Source organism: Hemitrygon akajei, unplaced genomic scaffold (genome assembly GCF_048418815.1).
Source record: "Hemitrygon akajei unplaced genomic scaffold, sHemAka1.3 Scf000065, whole genome shotgun sequence".
Classification (NCBI taxonomy): Eukaryota; Metazoa; Chordata; class Chondrichthyes; order Myliobatiformes; family Dasyatidae; genus Hemitrygon; species Hemitrygon akajei.
The window spans coordinates 1,011,519-1,031,198 of record NW_027331951.1 but is presented as its reverse complement, the minus strand read 5'-3'; the positions used below and the strand labels follow the sequence as shown (position 1 = coordinate 1,031,198).

Here is a 19,680-nt window from a genome sequence, read left to right as displayed (position 1 = left end):
AGCCAGAAAGGACAGGAGAGCTCGAAGGGGGCATAAGAAGGCCTTGGCATGTAGGATTAAGGAGAAATCCAAGGCGTTCTATGCGTATGTGAAGAATAGGGGTATGACCAGAACGCAGGTGGGACCGCTAAAGGATAAAAAGGGCAACATGTGTCTGGAAGCGGAGGAGTAGGTTGGGGAGGTCCTAAATGAATACTTTGCTTCAGTATTCCCAAGTGAAAAGGATCTTGATCAGGATGAGGTCGAGGTACAGCGGGCCTGTGTGCTGGACAATGTGGAAATTCAGGAAAAAGAAGTGCTGGATCTTCTTAAAAACATTAAGATTGATAAATCCCCAGGGCCGGATATGATACACCCCAGGTTGTTGTGGGAATTGAGAGAACAGATCGCAGGAGCATTAGCCATGAACTTTGAATCCTCCTTGGCTGCAGGGGAAGTGCCGGAGGACTGGAGAATGGCAAATGCAGTTCCCTTGTTTAAAAAAGTGGTCTGCAAACTACTGGAAAGGATTCTTAAGGATAGGATCTACGATCATTTGGAGAAGTACAGTCTACTCACGGGCAGTCAACATGGCTTTGTGAAATGAAGATCGTGCCTCACGATCCTGATTGAGTTTTTTGAAGAGGTAACAAAAGAAATTGATGATGGTAGGGTAGTGGATGTGGTCCACATGGACTTTAGCAAAGCATTTGACAAGGTCCCTCATGAGAGACTCATCCAGAAAGTCATGAGGCATGGGATAAGTGGAACCTTGGCTCTTTGGATAAAAAAAATGGCTTAAAGGAAGAAAGCAGAATGCAGTTGTGGAAGGAAAGTATTCTGCCTGGAGGTCGGTGACTAGTGGAGTGCCGCTGGGATCTGTCCTGCGACCCCTGCTGCTTGTTATTTTTATAAATGACCTGGATGTAGAGGCGGAAGGATAGGTGAGTTAGTTTGAGGGTGACACGAAGATTGGAGGATTAGTTGATGGAGCTGTAGGTTGTAGAAGATTACAAGAGGATATAGACAGGTTGCAGAGTTGGGCAGAAAAATGGCAGATGGAGTTGAATCAGGATAAGTGTGAGGTGATACATTTTGGAAGGACAAACCAGAAGACTACATCCCTCAAGGTCGCTGCACAGGTTTATAGGGTAGTTAAGAAGGCCTATGGGATGCTAGGCTTCATTAACAGGGGGCATTGATTTCAAGAGTAAAGTTGCAACTCTACAAATCTCTGGAGAGACCGCGCTTAGAGTATTGTGTTAAGTTCTTTTCACGCCATTGTAGGAAGGATGTGGAAGCTATGGAGAGGGTTCCCTGGTTTAGATCGTGCCTCACGATCCTGATTGAGTTTTTCGAAGAGGTAACAAAAGAAATTGATGATGCTAGGGCAGTGGATGTGGTCCACCTGGACTTTAGCAAAGTATTTGATAAGGTCTGTCATGAGAGACTCATCCAGAAAGTCATGAGGCATGGGATAAGTGGAACCTTGGCTCTTTGGATAAAAAAAAGGCTTAAAGGAAGAAAGCAGAATGCAGTTGTGGAAGGAAAGTATTCTGCCTGGAGGTCGGTGACTGGTCGAGTGCCGCAGGGATCTGTCCTGGGACCCCTGTTATTCGTGATTTTTATAAATGACTTTGCTGTAGAGTTGGAAGGATGGGCAAGTTTGCGGATGACACTAAGATTGGAGGAGTTATGGATGGAGCTGCAGGTGGTCGAAGGTTACAAGAGGATATAGATAGGCTGCAGGGTTGGGCAGAAAAATGGCAGATGGAGTTCAATCCGGATAACTGTGATGCATTTTGGACGGACAAACCAGAAGGCAGAGTACAGGTTTAATGGTCAATTACTTAAGAGTATGGATGAACAAAGGGACCTTGGGGTTCAAATCCATACATCCCACAAGTTCGCTGCGCAGGATGATAGAGATAGTTGATAGAGAAGAGATAGAAGGTTCAGAGTCTAAAGAAGGCCTAGGTTTCATTTACAGGGGGATTAAGCTCAAGAGTAGAGAGGTCATGTTGAAACTCTACAAATCTATGGTGAGACCGCACCCAGAGTATTGTGTTCACTTCTGGTCACCTCATTACAGGAAGAATGTGGAAGCTATGGAGAGGGTGCAGAGGAGATTTACCAGGATGTTGCCTGGATTGCAGAACAAGTCATATGAAGCAAGGTTAGCAGAGCTGTGACTTTTCTCTTTAGAGCGTAGAAGAATTAGCGGGGACTTGATAGAGGTCTACAAGTTTATGAGAGGCAGATATAGGGTGGATAGTCAGTACCTGTTTCCCAGGACACCAATAGAAAACACCAGAGGGCATGTGTACAAAATTAAGGGAGGGAAGTTTAGGGGAGTCCTCAGGGGTAAGGTTTTTACACAGAGGGTTGTGAATGCCTGGAATGACTTGCCAGGGATGGTGGTGGAATCTAAAACATTAGGGGTATTTAAGAGCTTCTTGGACAGGCACATGTATGAAAGAAAAATGGAGGGTTATGGGGTAATGTGGGTTTAGGACTTTTTTTTAGGATTACATGGGTCAGCACAACATGAAGGGCTGAAGATCCTGTACTGTGCTGTAGTGTTCTATGGTTCTATGGCTCTAAAATCTGTGAATATTCCGCAGGTATTCAGACTGTTCTATTATTTGCTACGAAGTTGTCTGCTTTTCACCTTCTTGTGACGGACGGAGTGGAGAAAGCTTCAATCTGTGTCTAACCACGGTAGTCTGTGATGGGTAGGTGTGGAGGGAGTTCACTCTGTGCCTGATCCGGGAATGTGGCAGGGGACGGTGTGTAGTGAGCTTCACTCCGAAGCTGACCCCGGGAGTATGAGATGGGACGGTGTGGAAGCAACTTTACTTAGTGTCGAACGCTGTTTGTATGTGCTGGGGCTGTGTTTTGGGTTCTTGACTCTGTGTATGATCCCGGGAATGTGTTTTGGGTGATTGTGTTGAGAACTTCTCTGTCTGTCTGGCAACAGGATTATGTGATGGCACAGTGCAGGGGGAGCTTCACTCTGTTTCTAACCCGGTGAGACTGTATGATCAAACACGAGGTAATCTGCAGATGCTGGCGGAACACAGCAGGCCAAGCAGCATCTACAGGGAGAAGCACTGTCCACGTTTCTTTGTATCTTTCCTTTCAGTTAGTCCTGACGAAGGGTCTCGGCCAGAAACATTGACAGTGCTTCTCCCTATAAATGCTGCCTGGTCTGCTGTGTTCCACCAGCATTTTTTGTGTGGAGTCTGTATGATCGGACGGTTCGGTGGGATCTTCACTTTACAAGTGACGCCGGGACTGTGTGAAGGGCCGGTGTAAAAGGAATCCGATTCTGTGTCTGAATACCGGCGGATGCAATTGACGGTGTGGACAGAGATTCATTGTTCATTCGTCCTATTTTCCAGAGCAGACGATGAGGCGAAGCAACATTATTCTAACTCGGTTTTAAAGCGTCTTGAAACAAATTCAAAAGAGGAAGAGGTATGTGTGATGTATACACCCCAGAGTGAAGTTCCCTCCACTCCGTCCCATCACACACATCGTGGGTCAGACACAGAGACAAGGTCCCTCCACACCGTCTCATCACACACTCCCGCGATCAGTCGCACTGAGAAGCTCCCTACACACCGTCCGTCGCGCACTCCCGGAGTCAGATGCACAGTGAGTCTCCCTTCACACCGTCTATCACGTAATCCCGGAGTCAGACACAGAGTGAATCACCCTCCACACCCTTGCATCACATACTCCCGGTGTCAGACAGAGAGTTTAACTCCCTCCATTTCTCTCATGGAAAAGAATAGAATGAGAGAGGGCCGGAAACTTTTTTAATTGTGTTAAGGCAAATTTTGAGGCTAGAAGGCTAGAACTTGCGGGTTTGAATTGGGATGATGTTTTATTTTTATTTTTTACCTGAAATGTACAATGGACATGCGGTCAATGTTTAAGGATCTCTTGCAGGACGTTAGGGATACATTTCTCCCGTTGAGAAAGATTAAGAATGGCACGGTGAAAAATGCATGTGTGACAATTGAGGTGAAGAATCTAGTCAGGTGTAAGAAGGCAGCATACGTGACGTTTAGGAAGCAAGGATCAGATGGGTCTATTGAGGAATATACGGAAGCAAGAAATGAACTCATGTTAAGCTGCGTTTTAGGTTCTTGACTCTGTGTCTAATCGCGGGAATGTGTTTTGTCAGAGTGTGTTGGTAACTTCTTTGTATATCCGAGAACGGGGTTATTTGATGGGACAGTGCAGAGGGAGCTTCTCTTTGTCTCTCACCCGGCGAGTCTATGTGATGGGCTGGGGTGAAAGGATCCCCATACTGTGTCTGACGACCGGCGGATGTAATGGACAGTGTTGAGAGAGACTCGCTGTTCATTGGTCCTATTTTCCAGAGCAGAGATGGGGCGCTGGGCGAAGCAACTTTGTTCCAACTCTGTTTCAATGCGTCTTGAAATAATGTGTGATAGAACCAAACCAGAGTGAAGCTCTCTCCACTACATCCCATGAGATACTTCGGTGGACAGACACACAGAGAAGCTCTCTCCACACAGTCTCATCAATTTTTTTTTGGAGTCAGTCACACAGAAAAGTTCCCTTCACACCGTCCATCGCACACTCTCGGGCTCAGACACAGAGTTAAGCTCCCTCTGCACCGTCTCATCATACACAACCGGGGTAAGAAACAGAGTGAATCTCCCTCCACACCGTCCCATCACATAATCTCGGGCTCAGACACAGAGTTAAGCTCCCTCTGCACCGTCTCATCACACACAACCGGGGTCAGAAACAGAGTGAATCTCCCTTCGCACCGTTGCATCACACACTCCCGGGGTGAGAAACTGAGTGAAGCTCCCTTCACACCGTCCCATCACACACAACCGGGGTCAGAAACAGATTGAATCTCCCTTTACACCGTCCGATCACACACTCCGGGGGTCACACACAGAGTGAATCTCCCTCCACACCGTCCCATCACACACTCCCGGGGTCAGACACTCAGTGAATCTCCCTCTACACCGTCCCATCACATACTCCCGGGGTCAGACACTGAGTGAATCTCCCTGCACACCGTTGTATCACATACTCCCGGGGTCAGATAGTCATTGAAAAAGATAGAATAAGTGAGTACTGGAATTTTTTAATTGGGGAAGGGCCAATTATGAGGCTATAAAGCTAGAAGTTGAGGATGTGAATTTTGATGATGTTTTTGCAGGGAAATGTACTATGGACATGTGCTCGATGTTTAGTGATCTCTTGCAGGATGTGAGGTATAAATTTGTCCCAGTGAAGAAGACTAAGAATTGTTGGGTGAAGGAACCATGGTTGACAAGTGAGATGGAGAATCTTATCAGGTGGTAGAACGCAGCATAGAAGATGTTTAGGAAGCAAGGATCATATGGGTCTATTGAGGAATATAGGTTAGCAAGGAAAGAGCTTAAGGAGAGGCTGAGAAGAGCGAGAAGGGGGCATGTGAATGCTTTGGCGAGTATGGTAAAGGGAAATCATCAAGGCATTCTTCAATTATGTGAAGAACAAAAAGAGGACAGGAATGAAGAGACGACCGATTTGAGATAAAAGAAGGAAGACGTGCCTGGAGGCTGTGGAAGCGAGCGAGGTCCTCAATGAATACCTCTCTTCGGTATTCACCAATGAGAGGGAACTTGATGACGACAAGTACAACATGAGTGCGGTTGATGGTTTGGAATATGTTGATATTAAGGAGAGGCGGTATTGGAGTTGTTAAAATACATTAGGACGGATAAGTCCCAGGGCCTGACGAATATTAACCAGGCAGCTGAAAGCGGAGAGAGAAACGATTGCTGAGACTCTGGCTAGGATCTTTATGTCCTCGTTGTCCACGGTAATGGTACCGGAGAACTGGAGGGAGTTGAATGTTGTCCGCTTGTCCAAAAAGATTGTTTGGACAGTCCGGGTATTTATAGACTTGTGAACCTTACATGTGTGGTGGGAAAGCTGTTGGAAAAGATTCTTAGAGACAGGAATTATGGGCACTCAGAGAATTATGGTCTGATCAGGGTCTGTCAGCATGGGTTCGTGACGGCAGATCGTGTCTTACATGCCCGATAGAGTTTTTTGAGGAGATAAGTTGAGGTTGATAGTTGATAAGTTGAGGCATATAGTTGAGGATAGTGCAGTGGATGTGATCTGCATTAATTTTAGTAAGGCATTTGACAAGGTTCCACACTGAAGGTTTATTCAGAAAGTCAGAATGCATGGGGTCCAGGGAAGTTTGGCAGGTGGCTTGCCTGCAGGAAGCATTGTGTCGTGGTGGAGGGAGCACATTGCGGATTGCAGGGTTCCGACTCGTGGTGTCCAAATGGATCGGTTCTGGGATCCATTCTTTTCGTGATTTCTATTAAACACCTGGATGTGGGGGTAAAGGGGAGGGTGGCAAGTTTACAGACGACACAAAGGTTGTTGGTGTTTTGTATAGTGTCGAGATTGCAGAGAGACATTGATAGGATGTAGAAGTGGGCTGAGAAGTGGCAGATGGAGTTCAACCCGGAGAAGTGTGAGGTGAAACACTTTGGAAGGACAAACTCCAAGGCCTAGTACAGGGTAGAAGGCTGTGTACCTGGTAGTGTGCACGAGCAGAGGGATCTTGCGGTACAGTTCCACAGAACCCTACAAGTCGTCACACACGTGGATAGGTTAGTTATGAAAGCTTATGGGTTGCTAGCTTTCATAAGTCGAGGGATAGAGTTTTAAGAGTCCGGAGTAATGAGGCAGCTCTATAAAAATCTGGTTCGGCCACACTTGGAGTACTGTGTCTAGTTCTCGTCGCCTCACTACAGAAGGATGTGGAAGCACTGGAATGGTAAAGAAGAGACTTACCGGATACTGCCTGGTTTAGAGAGTATGCATTATGATCCGAAATTAAGGGAGCTAGGGCGTTATCCTTTGGAGAGAAGGAGGATGAGAGGAGACATGATAGAGGTATATATGACAATAAGACGAATAGATAGGGTGCACAGACAGCGCCTCTCCCCCAGCGTACCATTGCTCAATACAAGAGGATATGGCTTTAAAGTAAGGGGTTGGAAGTTCAAGGGGGATATTTACTCAGAGAGTGGTTGGTGCGTGGAATGCACTGCCTGAGTCAGTGGTGGAGGCAGATACACTACTGAAATTTATGAGATTACTAGACAGTTATATGGAGGAATTTACAGTAGGAACTTATATGGCAGGCAGGGTTTAAGGGTCAGCACCGCATTATGGGCCGAAGGGCCTGCATGTGCTGTACTTTTCTACGTTCCATGTTCTATGTTCTAAGTTTTTTTTTACCTCCGAGAGTGGTGAGTACGTGAATCGGCTGCCGACAAGAGTGGTGGAGGAGGGTACAATACGGTCTTTTGAGAGGCTTTTGGACTGGTGCATAATGCATCTTTAAAGTAGAGGGCTACAGGTCAGCCTTGTCATTTCTGAGGTAGTGACATGCTCGGCACAACTTTGTGAACCGAAGGGCCTGTATTGTGCTGTAGGTTTTCTATGTTTCTGTGACTCCGTGAGTGTGTGTGTGTGTGAGGGAGAGAGAGAGAGAGAGAGAGAGAGAGAGAGAGAGAGAGAGAGAGAGAGAGAGAGAGAGAGAGAGAGAGAGAGAGAGAGAGAGAGAGAAAGAGTTAGACACAATGTCTAACCCCGGGCAGCTTGTGACGGGACGGTGCGGAGGGAGCTTTACTCTGTGGTTGAAGGGGGAGTGTGTCAAGGGACCATGTGCAGGGAGTTTCTCTGTGTGTCTGACCCCGGGAGTGTGTGACGGGACGGTCTGGACGGAGCTTCACTCTGTGTCGAGGAGATTGCCTATCTCTGAAGAAAGCCCCTGCCTGCATTTACCCTATCCACACTCCTCATAATGTTGTATACCTCTATCAAATCTCCTCTCAAACCTCTACATTCTAAGGAGTACAGCCCTAACCTATTCAATCTTTCCTTTTAACTCAGATCCGGCAGATCCAGCAATATCCTTGTAAATGTTCCCTGTACTCTTCCAACCTCCTTTACATCTTGCCTGTAGCTGAGTGACCAGAACTGCACACACAACTCCAAATTAGGTCTCACCAATGACTCAGACTATTTAACGTAATATCTCAGTTCCTGTACTCAGAAAATTGTTTTTTGAAGGCCAATGTGCCAATTACTTTCTTTATCACCCTGTCTACCTGTGACACCACGTTGATGGAATTATGGACCTGTATCCCTCCCATTCCGTCCTCTGCCTTGCACGACACACACACACACACACACACACACACACACACACACACACACACACACACACACACACACACTCACACACTCACACACACTCACACACACACACACACACACAAACACACACACACACACACACACACACACACACACACACACACACACACACACTCACACACACACACACACACACACACACACACACACACACACACACACACACACACACAATCTGTGACAGAGACACAAAATACAAAATCCGGGACGACTGGGACGTTGAAGGACTGGGGATTATTGAGAGAGGAGGAAGGGAGCTTAACAAAAATATTTCAATCCAAAAGCATAATATGAGACGGGTGTCGATTGAGCTGAACCCTGGCAGCGTGTGATACGACTGTGTGCAGTGACTTCCACTCGATGTCTAACTCCCGTTATGTACGATGAGACAGTGTGTAGGGAGCTTCATTTCGTCTCCGACCCCGGGACTGAATGATAGACCAATTTGGAAAGAGCTGCACTCCATTCCTGATCAGGGAATTGTGTCATGGATCTTTGTGCAGGGAGCCTCTCTCTGTGTCTGACTCCGGGAGGATAAATAGGATTGTATGGAGTGAGCCTCCGTCTGTGTTTGAGTCAGACAGACACACGGTTTTGGCGTCTCCAAGCAGAGATCAGGAGCCAGGTAAATGTCACTCATACGAGTGGGAGAAACACATTGGCTCTTTGACATTTCATTGGCTCTTTGACGGGGACCTGAATGCGCAGGGATTGGAGGGAAATGAACTGCGTAGGCAAAAACGATTTAGTTATAAAGTATAATCGGTATAGCAAAAATTTGGGTCGAAGGGTCTGTTCTGCTCTGCGATTTACGCTCACTGCTCTGCGTGAGGGAAAGACAGTGATTTGAACTCAGAGGGTGGGAGGAGCAGGGGTGGGGTATTCAGGGAACATGACGATGGATTGACAGACAGGTAACGATTTTTCCACAGACGACATGGACAAGGAGAGACCGATCAGACTCAAGCATATGGCTAATCTGTGTTTTAGCAGCGGCCTTCATTATCACGGGTATCTGCTGGAGGATTCAAGGTGAGTTTAACACCGTTCGGAACGACCAAACCGCAGAGAATAAAAATGGTCACTGTAACAGCGACACGTTTCCAACATTTCCAGAAACACCCTTTACGGTGATATCAACACACCCCTCACTGTGGTACTGACGGATCTCTCAGCATGACCACGACTCAGTCCTCACGGTGACACTGACGAGTCACACCAATACATCGGACACTATAACACCGACGAGTCTCTGACTGCAACACCATCAAACCTCGCACTGTGACCCCGACATATCTCTCACCGTTGCATAGAGATAACCCGAAATGTGTCGCAGTACACCTCCCACATGGACCCAGAATCACCTATCACAATGACAGCTACACGTCTCTCACTGAAACACCGACTCGGTCTGACAGGGAATCAACTATCACCGTGATTCTGACGTAAACCAATCGTGAACCAACGAAAACCTCGCTGGTACCCTGATATACCGCTCAGCGAGCCCCAGACACGTACCTTACGGTGGCCTCGAAACCCTTATTGTGCCACCAGCAGCCTTTACCGTAACACTGACTCACCACTCTCCGTGACACGCTCAGTAGCGTGACGCTGACACACTATAAACGCCAAACTTCCTTCACCATCTCAGATCACCTCTGACCGAAACTACAAACTACTGTGGGAAGAAAATCAGGAGATGAAGAGGAACCGACGTCAATATCGACTACCAGTCCATGAGTATATCTCAATTTTTGAATCCAAGATATCTGAGATTTCCCACCCCGATCTCTCCCAGAACCTGTCTCAAGGCGACTCTGAAACACACCTCACAGTGACACCTACACGCCCTCACCTTGACACTGAGACACCACCGACACGTGCAACCTCATCAACGTGACCCGCCCAGCTCCGCACCGTGACACGGACTCACAGGTGACACCCATCTCCGAGAAAGTATCGCCCCTCAACATAACACCGATGCTCCGCTCACTGAGACAATTACCCACACCTCACGCTGACACAACACTCTCTGTGACCCGTGTGGTAGCGCGATGCTGACTCACGTGTCACTGCAAACACGAAACATCCTTCGCCATCTCTCTCAGTATCGCAGATTCGTCAGTCTAAGGTCAAAACCGATCGAAACTACAATGAGTTAACTCAACCCGTCAATCCAAGCTTTCTGCGCTCAACTCTAATCTGTCCGTACTTAAAGGAATGCACAGCGATCTCCGTCACCAGTTCACTGAGATGGAAACGAAGTACAGATCTGTCAACGAAACCAAGTCTCAAATCTGTGAATTTTTGACCAGCAGAAGAGGTGAGGCATCATCCCGCTCTTTCACCCGCTCCTCATCACAGGGCAGGCATGGAGAGAGGAAGCCCCACTCTGTGCTTGACATCGGGAATGTATGGTTATGGTATGAGGATGGTTCACTCTGTGTTTGACCACGGGATTGTGAGACGTAACATTACAGCTTCACTCTATGTCTTACTCTGGGAATGTCTGATGGGACAGTATGGATCCAGCTTCACTCTGTGTCTGACAGTGGGAGTGCGTGATGGGACAGTGCAAAGAGAGATTCACCCAGTGTCTGATTCCTGAAGTGTGTTATTCACCGTGGAGAGAGCGTTTCACTCTGAATCCAGGAGCGTGTGACGGGACTGTGCAGCGGGGGGTTCACTCCGTGTCTGAATTCGGGACTGTGTGGTGGTATCGTGGAGTGAGAGCTTAAGTCCGTGTCCGAATCCGCGTGTGAGTGTTGGGACGTTGTAGAGGGGGATTTACTCTGTGTCGGAACCTCGGAATGTGTAATGGGATCGCAGAGAGACAGCGGCTGTATTTGATTCCAGGAGTGTGTGATGGGAGAGTGCAGATGGACGTTCATTCTCTGTGACACCGGATTGTGTGACCGGACGTTGTGGAGGGTGTCGGACCCCGTGAATGTGCCATGAGAGGGTACGGGCGGAACTTCGCTTTATGTGAGAACACAGGGGGGTGTGATGGGACGGTTCAGAGAGACCTTCACTCTGTGACTCGCCAGGAAGTGTGTGATGGGACGTCAGGAGGGAGATTCACACTGTTAGACTCGGGGGAGAGGTGATGGGACGTCAGGAGGGAGATTCACACTGTTAGACTCGGGGGGGGGTGATGGGACGTCAGGAGGGAGATTCACACTGTTAGACTCGGGGGGGGGTGATGGGACGTCAGGAGGGAGATTCACACTGTTAGACTCGGGGGAGAGGTGATGGGACGTCAGGAGGGAGATTCACACTGTTAGACTCGGGGGGGGGTGATGGGACGTCAGGAGGGAGATTCACACTGTTAGACTCGGGGGGGGGGGGGGTGGGACGTCAGGAGGGAGATTCACACTGTTAGACTCGGGGGGGGGGGGGCTGTGACGGGACCGTGTGTCAGCAGCTTCACTCTGTGTCTGACATTTGCTCTGTGGTGTGTTGAGAAGTTGTAGAGGGAGAATCACTCTCCCGCTGATATTTGTCGTGTGTGCTGAGGAAGCTTCTTTCCGTGTCTGACCGCCGGAGAGTGTGATGGGGCCATGGAGAGAGAGATTCACATTGTGTCTGACCAAGGTTTCCTGTGTCTGGACTTTGTGGAGCGATCTGAATTCTGTTCTCTGACCCAGGAGAATTGTGAGGGGCGATGTGGAGGGAGCTTCCCTCTGTGGTTGACGCTGGGTGTGTGTGATGAGACGGTGTGGAAGGATTCACACCCAGAATCTGACCACGGAAGAGTCCGACTGGACGGTGTGCAGGAAACTTCACTCCACGTCTCACCACTGGAATGTGTGATGAGGCCATGGAGAGAGAGATTCACTCTGAGTCTGACACAGGCAGTGAGTGACGAAGCTTTGTAAAGGGAGGTCAACTCTGTGTCTTACTCCGAATGAGTGTGGTGGGACAATGTGCAGGGAGCTTCACTCCACTTTTAAGCCTGGGCGTGTATGAAAGACACTGTGCAGGGAGCTTCACTCGACGTCTGACCCTCGGAGTGTCTGATGGGTCCCTGGAGAGAGAGACTCAGTCTGCGTCTGACCGTGTGACCGTGTGATCGGACGGTGTGCAGGGAGCTTCACTCCACGTCTGACCCTTGGAGTGTCTGATGGGTCCCTGGAGAGAGAGACTCAGTCTGCGTCTGACCGTGTGACCGTGTGATCGGACGGTGTACAGGGAGCTTCACTCCACGTCTGACCCTTGGAGTGTGTGATGGGTTCCTGGAGAGACAGACTCAGTCTACGTCTGACCGTGTGAGTGTGTGATCGGACGGTGTACAGGGAGCTTAAATCTGTGTCTCACCCCGTGTGTGTATGATGGAACTCTGTGTTTAACACAGTGTGCGTGTGATAAGAAGCTATAGCGGGGAAGGGGTGGTGAGTGCGTTTGGGTGGGGAGATCACGTGTGTGTCTGACACCGGGAACGGTGACGCGTGCCTAGATGGTGATCCGCTGTGTCTGAAACCAGTGGTGTGTGATAACGGTGCGGATGGAACTGCTCTCGTTTTCCGACCCCTGTGTTGTGTGATGTCACGGGGTAGAAGGAGCATCATACTGTGTGTGACCACGGGAGTATGCGGTAGGGTGGTGCCGAGAGTGTTTCATTTCCCATCTGTTCACGGGCGGGGGTATTGGGATAGTATGGAGGGAGGTTTACTACGTGTTTGCCCGCAGGCCTGTGTGATGGGAGAGTGTACATGGAGCTTCACACAATGTTTCACCCAAGGAGTGTGAGATAGTGTGGCTTAGGGTTGGGGCCGTGTGTCATGGGACAGTGTGGAAGGAGCATCACTCTGTGTCTGACACCAGGACAGTATGAAGGAACCGTGAGACAAGAGATTATTTCTTCGTCTGTCTCCGAAAGTGTGCGACGGGACATTTTGGATGGAACCCAAATTACTGTCTGACCCGTCAGGAAGTGTTATTGAATAGACTGCAGGGATATTCACTCTATAACTGACTCCGGGTGCCTGTGATGGGAGAGTGCCGAGGTATTTTCATTACGTGTCTGATGTTGGGAGTGTGTGATGGGACGGTGTGAATGGCGATTCACTCTGTGTCTGACCCCGGGAGTGTGTGATGGGACGGTGTGGAGGGAGATTCACACCGTGTCTGACCCCGGGAGTGTGTGATGGGACGGTGCGGAGGGAGTCTCACACTGTTTTTGACCCTGCGCGTGTATGACACACGAGTGAGAAAGAGTGAGAAAGAGCTTTACTCCATGTCTTTCTCCGGGTGTCAGTAATTGGACGGTGCAGAAGGAGCTACACTGTGTCTTATCCCTGGAGTGTGCGATTGGACACTATGACAGTAGTTTAACTCTGCGTCTCACTCTGCGAATGTGTGATGGGACTGTGTGGAGGGAGCTTCACTCTGTGTCTCTCCGCAAGAGCGCGTGGTTTGACAGTGGACATTGTGCAGTCTGAACCCATGAGTCTGTGACGAGAGAGAGAGAGAGAGAGAGAGAGAGAGAGAGAGAGAGAGAGAGAGAGAGAGAGAGAGAGAGAGAGAGAGGAGAGAGAGAGAGAGAGAGAGAGAGAGAGAGAGAGAACGCTTCATTCTGTGTCTGATACCGGGGATGCGCGATATGAGAGTGTTGCTGGAACTGAGACCAGAGACTGTTGGGACGGTGTAAAGGGAGCATCGCTCTGTTTCTGACACACCGCGTGTGTGATTGGACGTTGTGCAGCAAGCATCTGTTTGTGTCTGAGTCCCTGAGTGTATCAGGGGAGGGGGGTAGAGGTAGCCTCAATCTGTGCCTGACGGGAAAGTCTGTGATGGATGATGTGGACGGAGCTCACTCTGTGCCTGATCCTGTGAATCTCTGATGGGACGTTGTGGAATGAACTTTAATCTGTGTCTCTCTCCGGGCGTGTGTGATAGGACAGTGTGGTACGAGATTCACGCTGTGTCTTGGCTCCGGGAGTGTGTGATGGATGGTGTGGAGGGATATTCACTGTGCCTGATCCTGTTAATGTGCGATGGGACGATGTTGGTGGCGGGAAAATTTCCTTTGTGCTTGCCCTCAGGTGAACGTGATGGGACCGCATGGCGTGAAATTCACTATGATCGTTACCCCGGGTGTGTATTATGGGAAAGTGTGTAGGGAGATTAACTCTGCGTCTCACTGTTCCTTGTTCGTGATTTCCAGTGCAAAACTGTTCCGCGAATTGGATCAAGAATAATAACCGGTGTTATTACGTCTCCACGTTTGAAACATCTTTCTATGGAGCGATGCAAGAATGTTCAAACCGTGAATCAAGGCTGCTGGAAATCAATTCAAGAGATGAAGCGGTATGTGTCACAGCACGAGGACATCCCACAGTAACACAGGAATCATCAAACACTCCCGGGGTCAGACACAGAGTGAATCTCCCTCCTCACCGTCCCATCACACACTCCCGGGGTCAGACACAGAGTGTATCTCCCTCCACACCGTCCCAACACACACTCCCGGGGTCAGACACAGAGTGAATCTCACTCCACACCGTCCCATCACACACTCCCGGGGTCAGACACAGAGTGAATCTCACTCCACACCGTCCCAACACACACTCCCGGGGTCAGACACAGAGTGAATCTCACTCCACACCGTCCCAACACACACTCCCGGGGTCAGACACAGAGTGAATCTCACTCCACACCGTCCCATCACAAACTCCCGGGGTCAGCCACACAGTGAATCTCCCTCCTCACCGTCCCATTGCACACTCCCGGGGACAGACACAGAGTGAATCTCACTCCACACCGTCCTGTCACACACTCCCGGGATCAGACACAGAGTTAATCACCTCCACACCGTCCCATCACACAATCCCGGGGTCAGACAGAGAGTGATTTCCGTCCACACCGTCCCATCACACACCTCCGGCGTCAGACAAAGAGTGTAAATCCCTCCGCAACGTCCCATCACACTCCCGGGGTCAGACACAGAGTGAATCTCCCTCCACACCGTCCCATCACACAATCCCGGGGTCAGACACAGAGTGAATCTCCCTTCACACCGTCCCATCACACACTCCCGGTGTCAGACACAGAGTGAATCTCCCTCCGCACCGTCCCATCACACACTCCCGGGGTCAGACACAAAGTGAATCTCCCCCCACACCGTCCCATCACACACTCCCGGGGTCAGACGCAGAGTGAATCTCCCCCCACACCGTCCCATCACACACTCCTGGCGTCAGACAGAGAGTAAAGCTGCCTTCGCACCGTCCCATCACTGATTCCTGTTGTAATCATCTGAGTGATTTTTCTTAGATAGTTTTCGATACTTGGCATTAATAAAATAAATTTAATTTCCCAGAGTTTTGTATCCCAGAATCTTGTGTCCATAAACCTTGAGTACTGGATTGGGAAATGCGAAGATGGGTAAGATTTGGACTGATGTGTGGGGTGAGAGTTGGGTATTAAGATAATGCTGATGGGATTAAATGGGATTCGTTTATGGACTGAAGTAGTTTTGTGGGAAAAGTGAGGGGCATTGGGAATTGTTTGTAGACTGTACGTGGGTAGGGGGTATGGTGGTACATTGGGAACTTTTGGGGCCGACATGTGTCTGCTGGTGAAGGGCAGGGCAGTGGGAATATTTCGGAAGCTGGCAGGGGGCAGTGGGGGGAGAGCAGTACGCCGAGATTATCTTGGTACTGACGCATGTCGGTCAGGAGAGCGCGGTGCAGTGTGATTAGTTTAGAGACAGTCGCCGGGTTGTGAGGAGAGAGAGCAACAGCCCGATTTGTTCGGCGAATGACATAGATCTGAGGAGCGAGATTTGGAGAACTGCATTAGATTGGAGACCAGTACAGGGCGATGGGCATACAGTGGGTTAATGTGATTAGTTTAGAGACACTCGCCGGGTTGTGAGGAGAGAGAGCAACAGTGGGATTAGTTTGTTGAATGACATAGATCTGAGGGGAGAGAGCAGAAGAACTGGATTAGTTTGGAGACCGATACAGTACACTGGGCAAACAGTGGGTTAATGTGATTAGTTCGGAGGTAGTCGCCAGGCTGTGAGGAGAGGGAGGAGCAGTGTGATTCGTTTGCTGAATGACATAGATCTGAGGGAAAAGAGCTGGGCAGCGGGAGTAGACGGTGGGAGAGTGGGGTTTGTTCGGGGACTGAAACAAATCAGAGGGGAGAGGGTGGGCTTGTTCGATTCGTAGGGGGACTGAAAGGGGACTGTGGTGAGAAAGCGGTTCGGTGGGATTAGTTTGGGGGATACGGGGCTCTGGGGAGACATTGGGTCAGTGCAATTAGTTGGGGAACTGACACAGGATTGTGGGGAAACTTTGGGACCGTGGTATCTGTCTGGGTACCGGCACGGGGCGGTGGGGGAGAACGTTGGAGTGGGATGATTTTGGGGATTGACACAGGCTGTTAGGAGAGAGCTATTTCCTGGGATTAGCTTGGGGACGGTCTCGGCTCGGGTTCTCTGCTGGAGCTGTTTTGTCTCTGTTGTAATTGTTTAACCCTCTTGGATAGGAATGTGGGCTTCCGTCTCGTGTACAAGGGGTCATTTGAAACGTCCAGCTGCAATCAGTGTGATCCGACCGCAGTCAGAAGGATTTATGCTTGCGATCGTGATCAGCGTTTCATCTGCGAAAAGCCGGCATCTTTGTTCCCGGATATTCCTGAAAAGATCCAGGATCTCTGTCAACAGCCAGTGGAGGCGACGTGAATGATATGACTAACCCCATTCTCCCCTTCACCCTCACTCCCCGATCTTTTCAGATTCGGTGCCCACCCTCTCTACCCCTCCTCCACTCCAATTGTTCCGCTTATCGCAAACATATTCTCCCCAGCAGACACCGACAAATTTCCCTCCCCTCCATCCCCTTCTTTCCCTCCATTCCCCCGTCCCGCTCTTTCTTCTCCCTCACCCTTTCTGACTATTACCACCAACTTCCTCCGCCCGCTTTCTTCTGCTCCCTCTGCCCACCTCTTTCACCTCTTTCCCCCTTTCTTACCCCTGTCTACACCACTCTCTTCTCTCTAAACCCTCCGTCTGCCTGCTGCGTCCCTCTCTTTCTCCTTTCCACCCACTCTCGCCTCAATACTGGGACGTCTGTGCCAGTGTGGCCGGTTTGAATCAAGTACTACCCCTCTATTTTCGCATTCTCTCTTCGTCAACGATCACTCCTCCATCCTCTCAAACTCCCTCCTCACCCTCTCTATCCCTTCCTCCTACCCCAGTTTCCAAACGCTGTCGCATCCCCATTTTCCTCACTACACACCGGCAAAACTCTGTCCCCATTGACCCCTGCTTTGTGGCTATTTCCAACCCGTTCCGTTCTTCTCCACCCCCTATTGCCTCGCCCTTTCTCTGTCCGCTCTTTCTCCTCTCTCTCAGCCAACTGTCTCCCACTTTCGGCTACCTCTCTACCCCTCTCTCCCCCTTCCCACCCCGTTCTCTCTGAACACTCCGTCTCCCTGATCTCTGTCTCTTTCTTTCTTCGTCCCACCAGCTCTCACCACAATCCCGTGCCGTCTGATTCTCGATCACCCGACCCTGGGTGAAAGTCTAAGCCAATTCCCTCTGTCTGTGCCGCTCTTGGGTTCATGCACCTCTTTACGTTTGCAACACTGATCCAGGGAATGAAGTCCCAAACTTCCCTCCCTCTCTACATAACCTTGATTTCCTGCAATAACCCCGTAGAACTCCCTGTACTCTCTTTCCAGGTCAGTGGCATTTATTTCCTAAAGCAGAAAGCCTCAGCGACGTCTTGTACCACAGCGAACTGATCTCCTGACTCCTGTGTTCAGTATCCTGACTGCTGAAGGCCAGTGTGACGAGTGTCCTGTCGTATCGAATATTTGATTTTTTACCTGAAATTTATACCATATAACCATATCACAATTACAGCACGGAAACAGGTCACCTCGATCCTTCTAGTCCGTGCCGAACGCTTACTCTCACCTAATCCCACTGACCCGCACTCAGCCCATAACCCTCCAATCCTTTCCTGTCAATATACCTATCCAATTTTACTTTCAATGACAATTCCGAAACTGCCTCTAACACTTTTATTGGAAGCTCGTTCCACACAGCTACCACTCTCTGATTAAATAAATTCACCCTCGTGTTACCCCTAAACATTTGCCCCCTAACTCTCAAATCATGACCACTTGTTTGAATCTCCCCTACTCTCAATGGAAAAAAAAAACTATCCACGTTAACTCTATCTATCCCCCGCATGACTATCTGATTTTTTACCTGAAATTTATACGTTCGGCGTGTACAGCTAATGTAAATTACAAACATTAATAAACACCGCAAAAATGTCGAGAATATGCTCGTGCGTTCAGAGATGTGATGTCGCAGGGTGAGAAGATGTTCCTGAATCGTTGTGTGTGGGTGTTCATGCTCCTGCGACTCCTCCCTGATGGTAGTAACGAGCAGAGAGCTTCTCCCGGGTGGGGAGAGTACTCAGTGATGGATGCCGCCTTCTCGAGGCATCGCCTCTTGACAATGTCCGCGATGGTGGATAGGGGTGTGACGTCAGAGTGGCAGCTGAGGCTGGAACCCTCTGTAGCCCGTTACTATTCTGTGCGTTGCAGCATCCACACCAGGCGGCGATGCGGCTCGTCAGAAAGTTCCCCACCGAACATCCATAGAATTTTCCTCATCTTCACTGAGAGAGCACATCCCCTCAAACTCCTAAAGCTGTGATCCCTTCTGACCAAGACAGCTGGGGATGGTGTTGAACCCAAATGCAGAGTCAGGTCTGGAATTAATTCAGACTCAGACTCGAAATGAATAAGACGGCACCAACCCAAACCAAAGACGACATCACAAGCAGTCGTACTGGAGACGGGACTCTGACGGTTTAGCACTGCTTTTACATTCTAGTCTTCTCAAAATGACTGGGCAGAGGGAAGCTACACATAATATCTAAATCGCGAGTGTGTGATGGGACGAGGAAGAAGTTTCACTCTATGCCTGTAACAGGGAGAGAGTGACGGGACACTGTGGGAGGAAGTTTAATCAGGGCGATGGGACAGTGAGGAGAAAGCTACACTCCGTCTCTGACCCTGGGAGTGCGTTATGTGATGTTGTGGAGGGAGCGTTGCTCAGTGTATGACTGTCGGAGTCATCTACTCATAAAATTCTGGCATTGGGACAGGTTTCAATGCGAAACAATTAGAAAGCAGCGCCACGCGGATCTTTTATTTATTTATTTGTTTGTTTGTTTGTTTGTTTGTTTGTTTGTTTATTTATTTATTTGAACAGCAAGCAAGCGATGAAGCCGATTCATTAAGCAAGTGCAAGAAAATATGACAGGCTAAACAATTGATTGATCTTTTTCCGCTTAATCTATAGATTGCTTCTTTATAATTGCACAGTCAGAGCAGTAGGGATGTCTGGCCAGAGAGATGAATGCTCTCATTGCAGAA

At 49.3% G+C, this 19,680-nt stretch overlaps 1 protein-coding gene across 1 annotated transcript in view; it reads left to right on the top strand.

The window, feature by feature from the left end:
* Nucleotides 1-18,547, top strand: part of LOC140721935 (uncharacterized) — a 65,515-nt gene extending 46,968 nt beyond the window's left edge. Inside the window, exons 4-6 of the mRNA XM_073036757.1 lie at nucleotides 14,438-14,580; nucleotides 15,593-15,657; nucleotides 16,768-18,547. Coding sequence (XP_072892858.1) covers nucleotides 14,438-14,580; nucleotides 15,593-15,657; nucleotides 16,768-16,963 — 404 coding nt within the window. The 3' untranslated portion in view covers nucleotides 16,964-18,547. The remainder of the gene's footprint in view (nucleotides 1-14,437; nucleotides 14,581-15,592; nucleotides 15,658-16,767) is intronic.
* The last annotated feature ends 1,133 nt before the right edge of the window (nucleotides 18,548-19,680 follow it).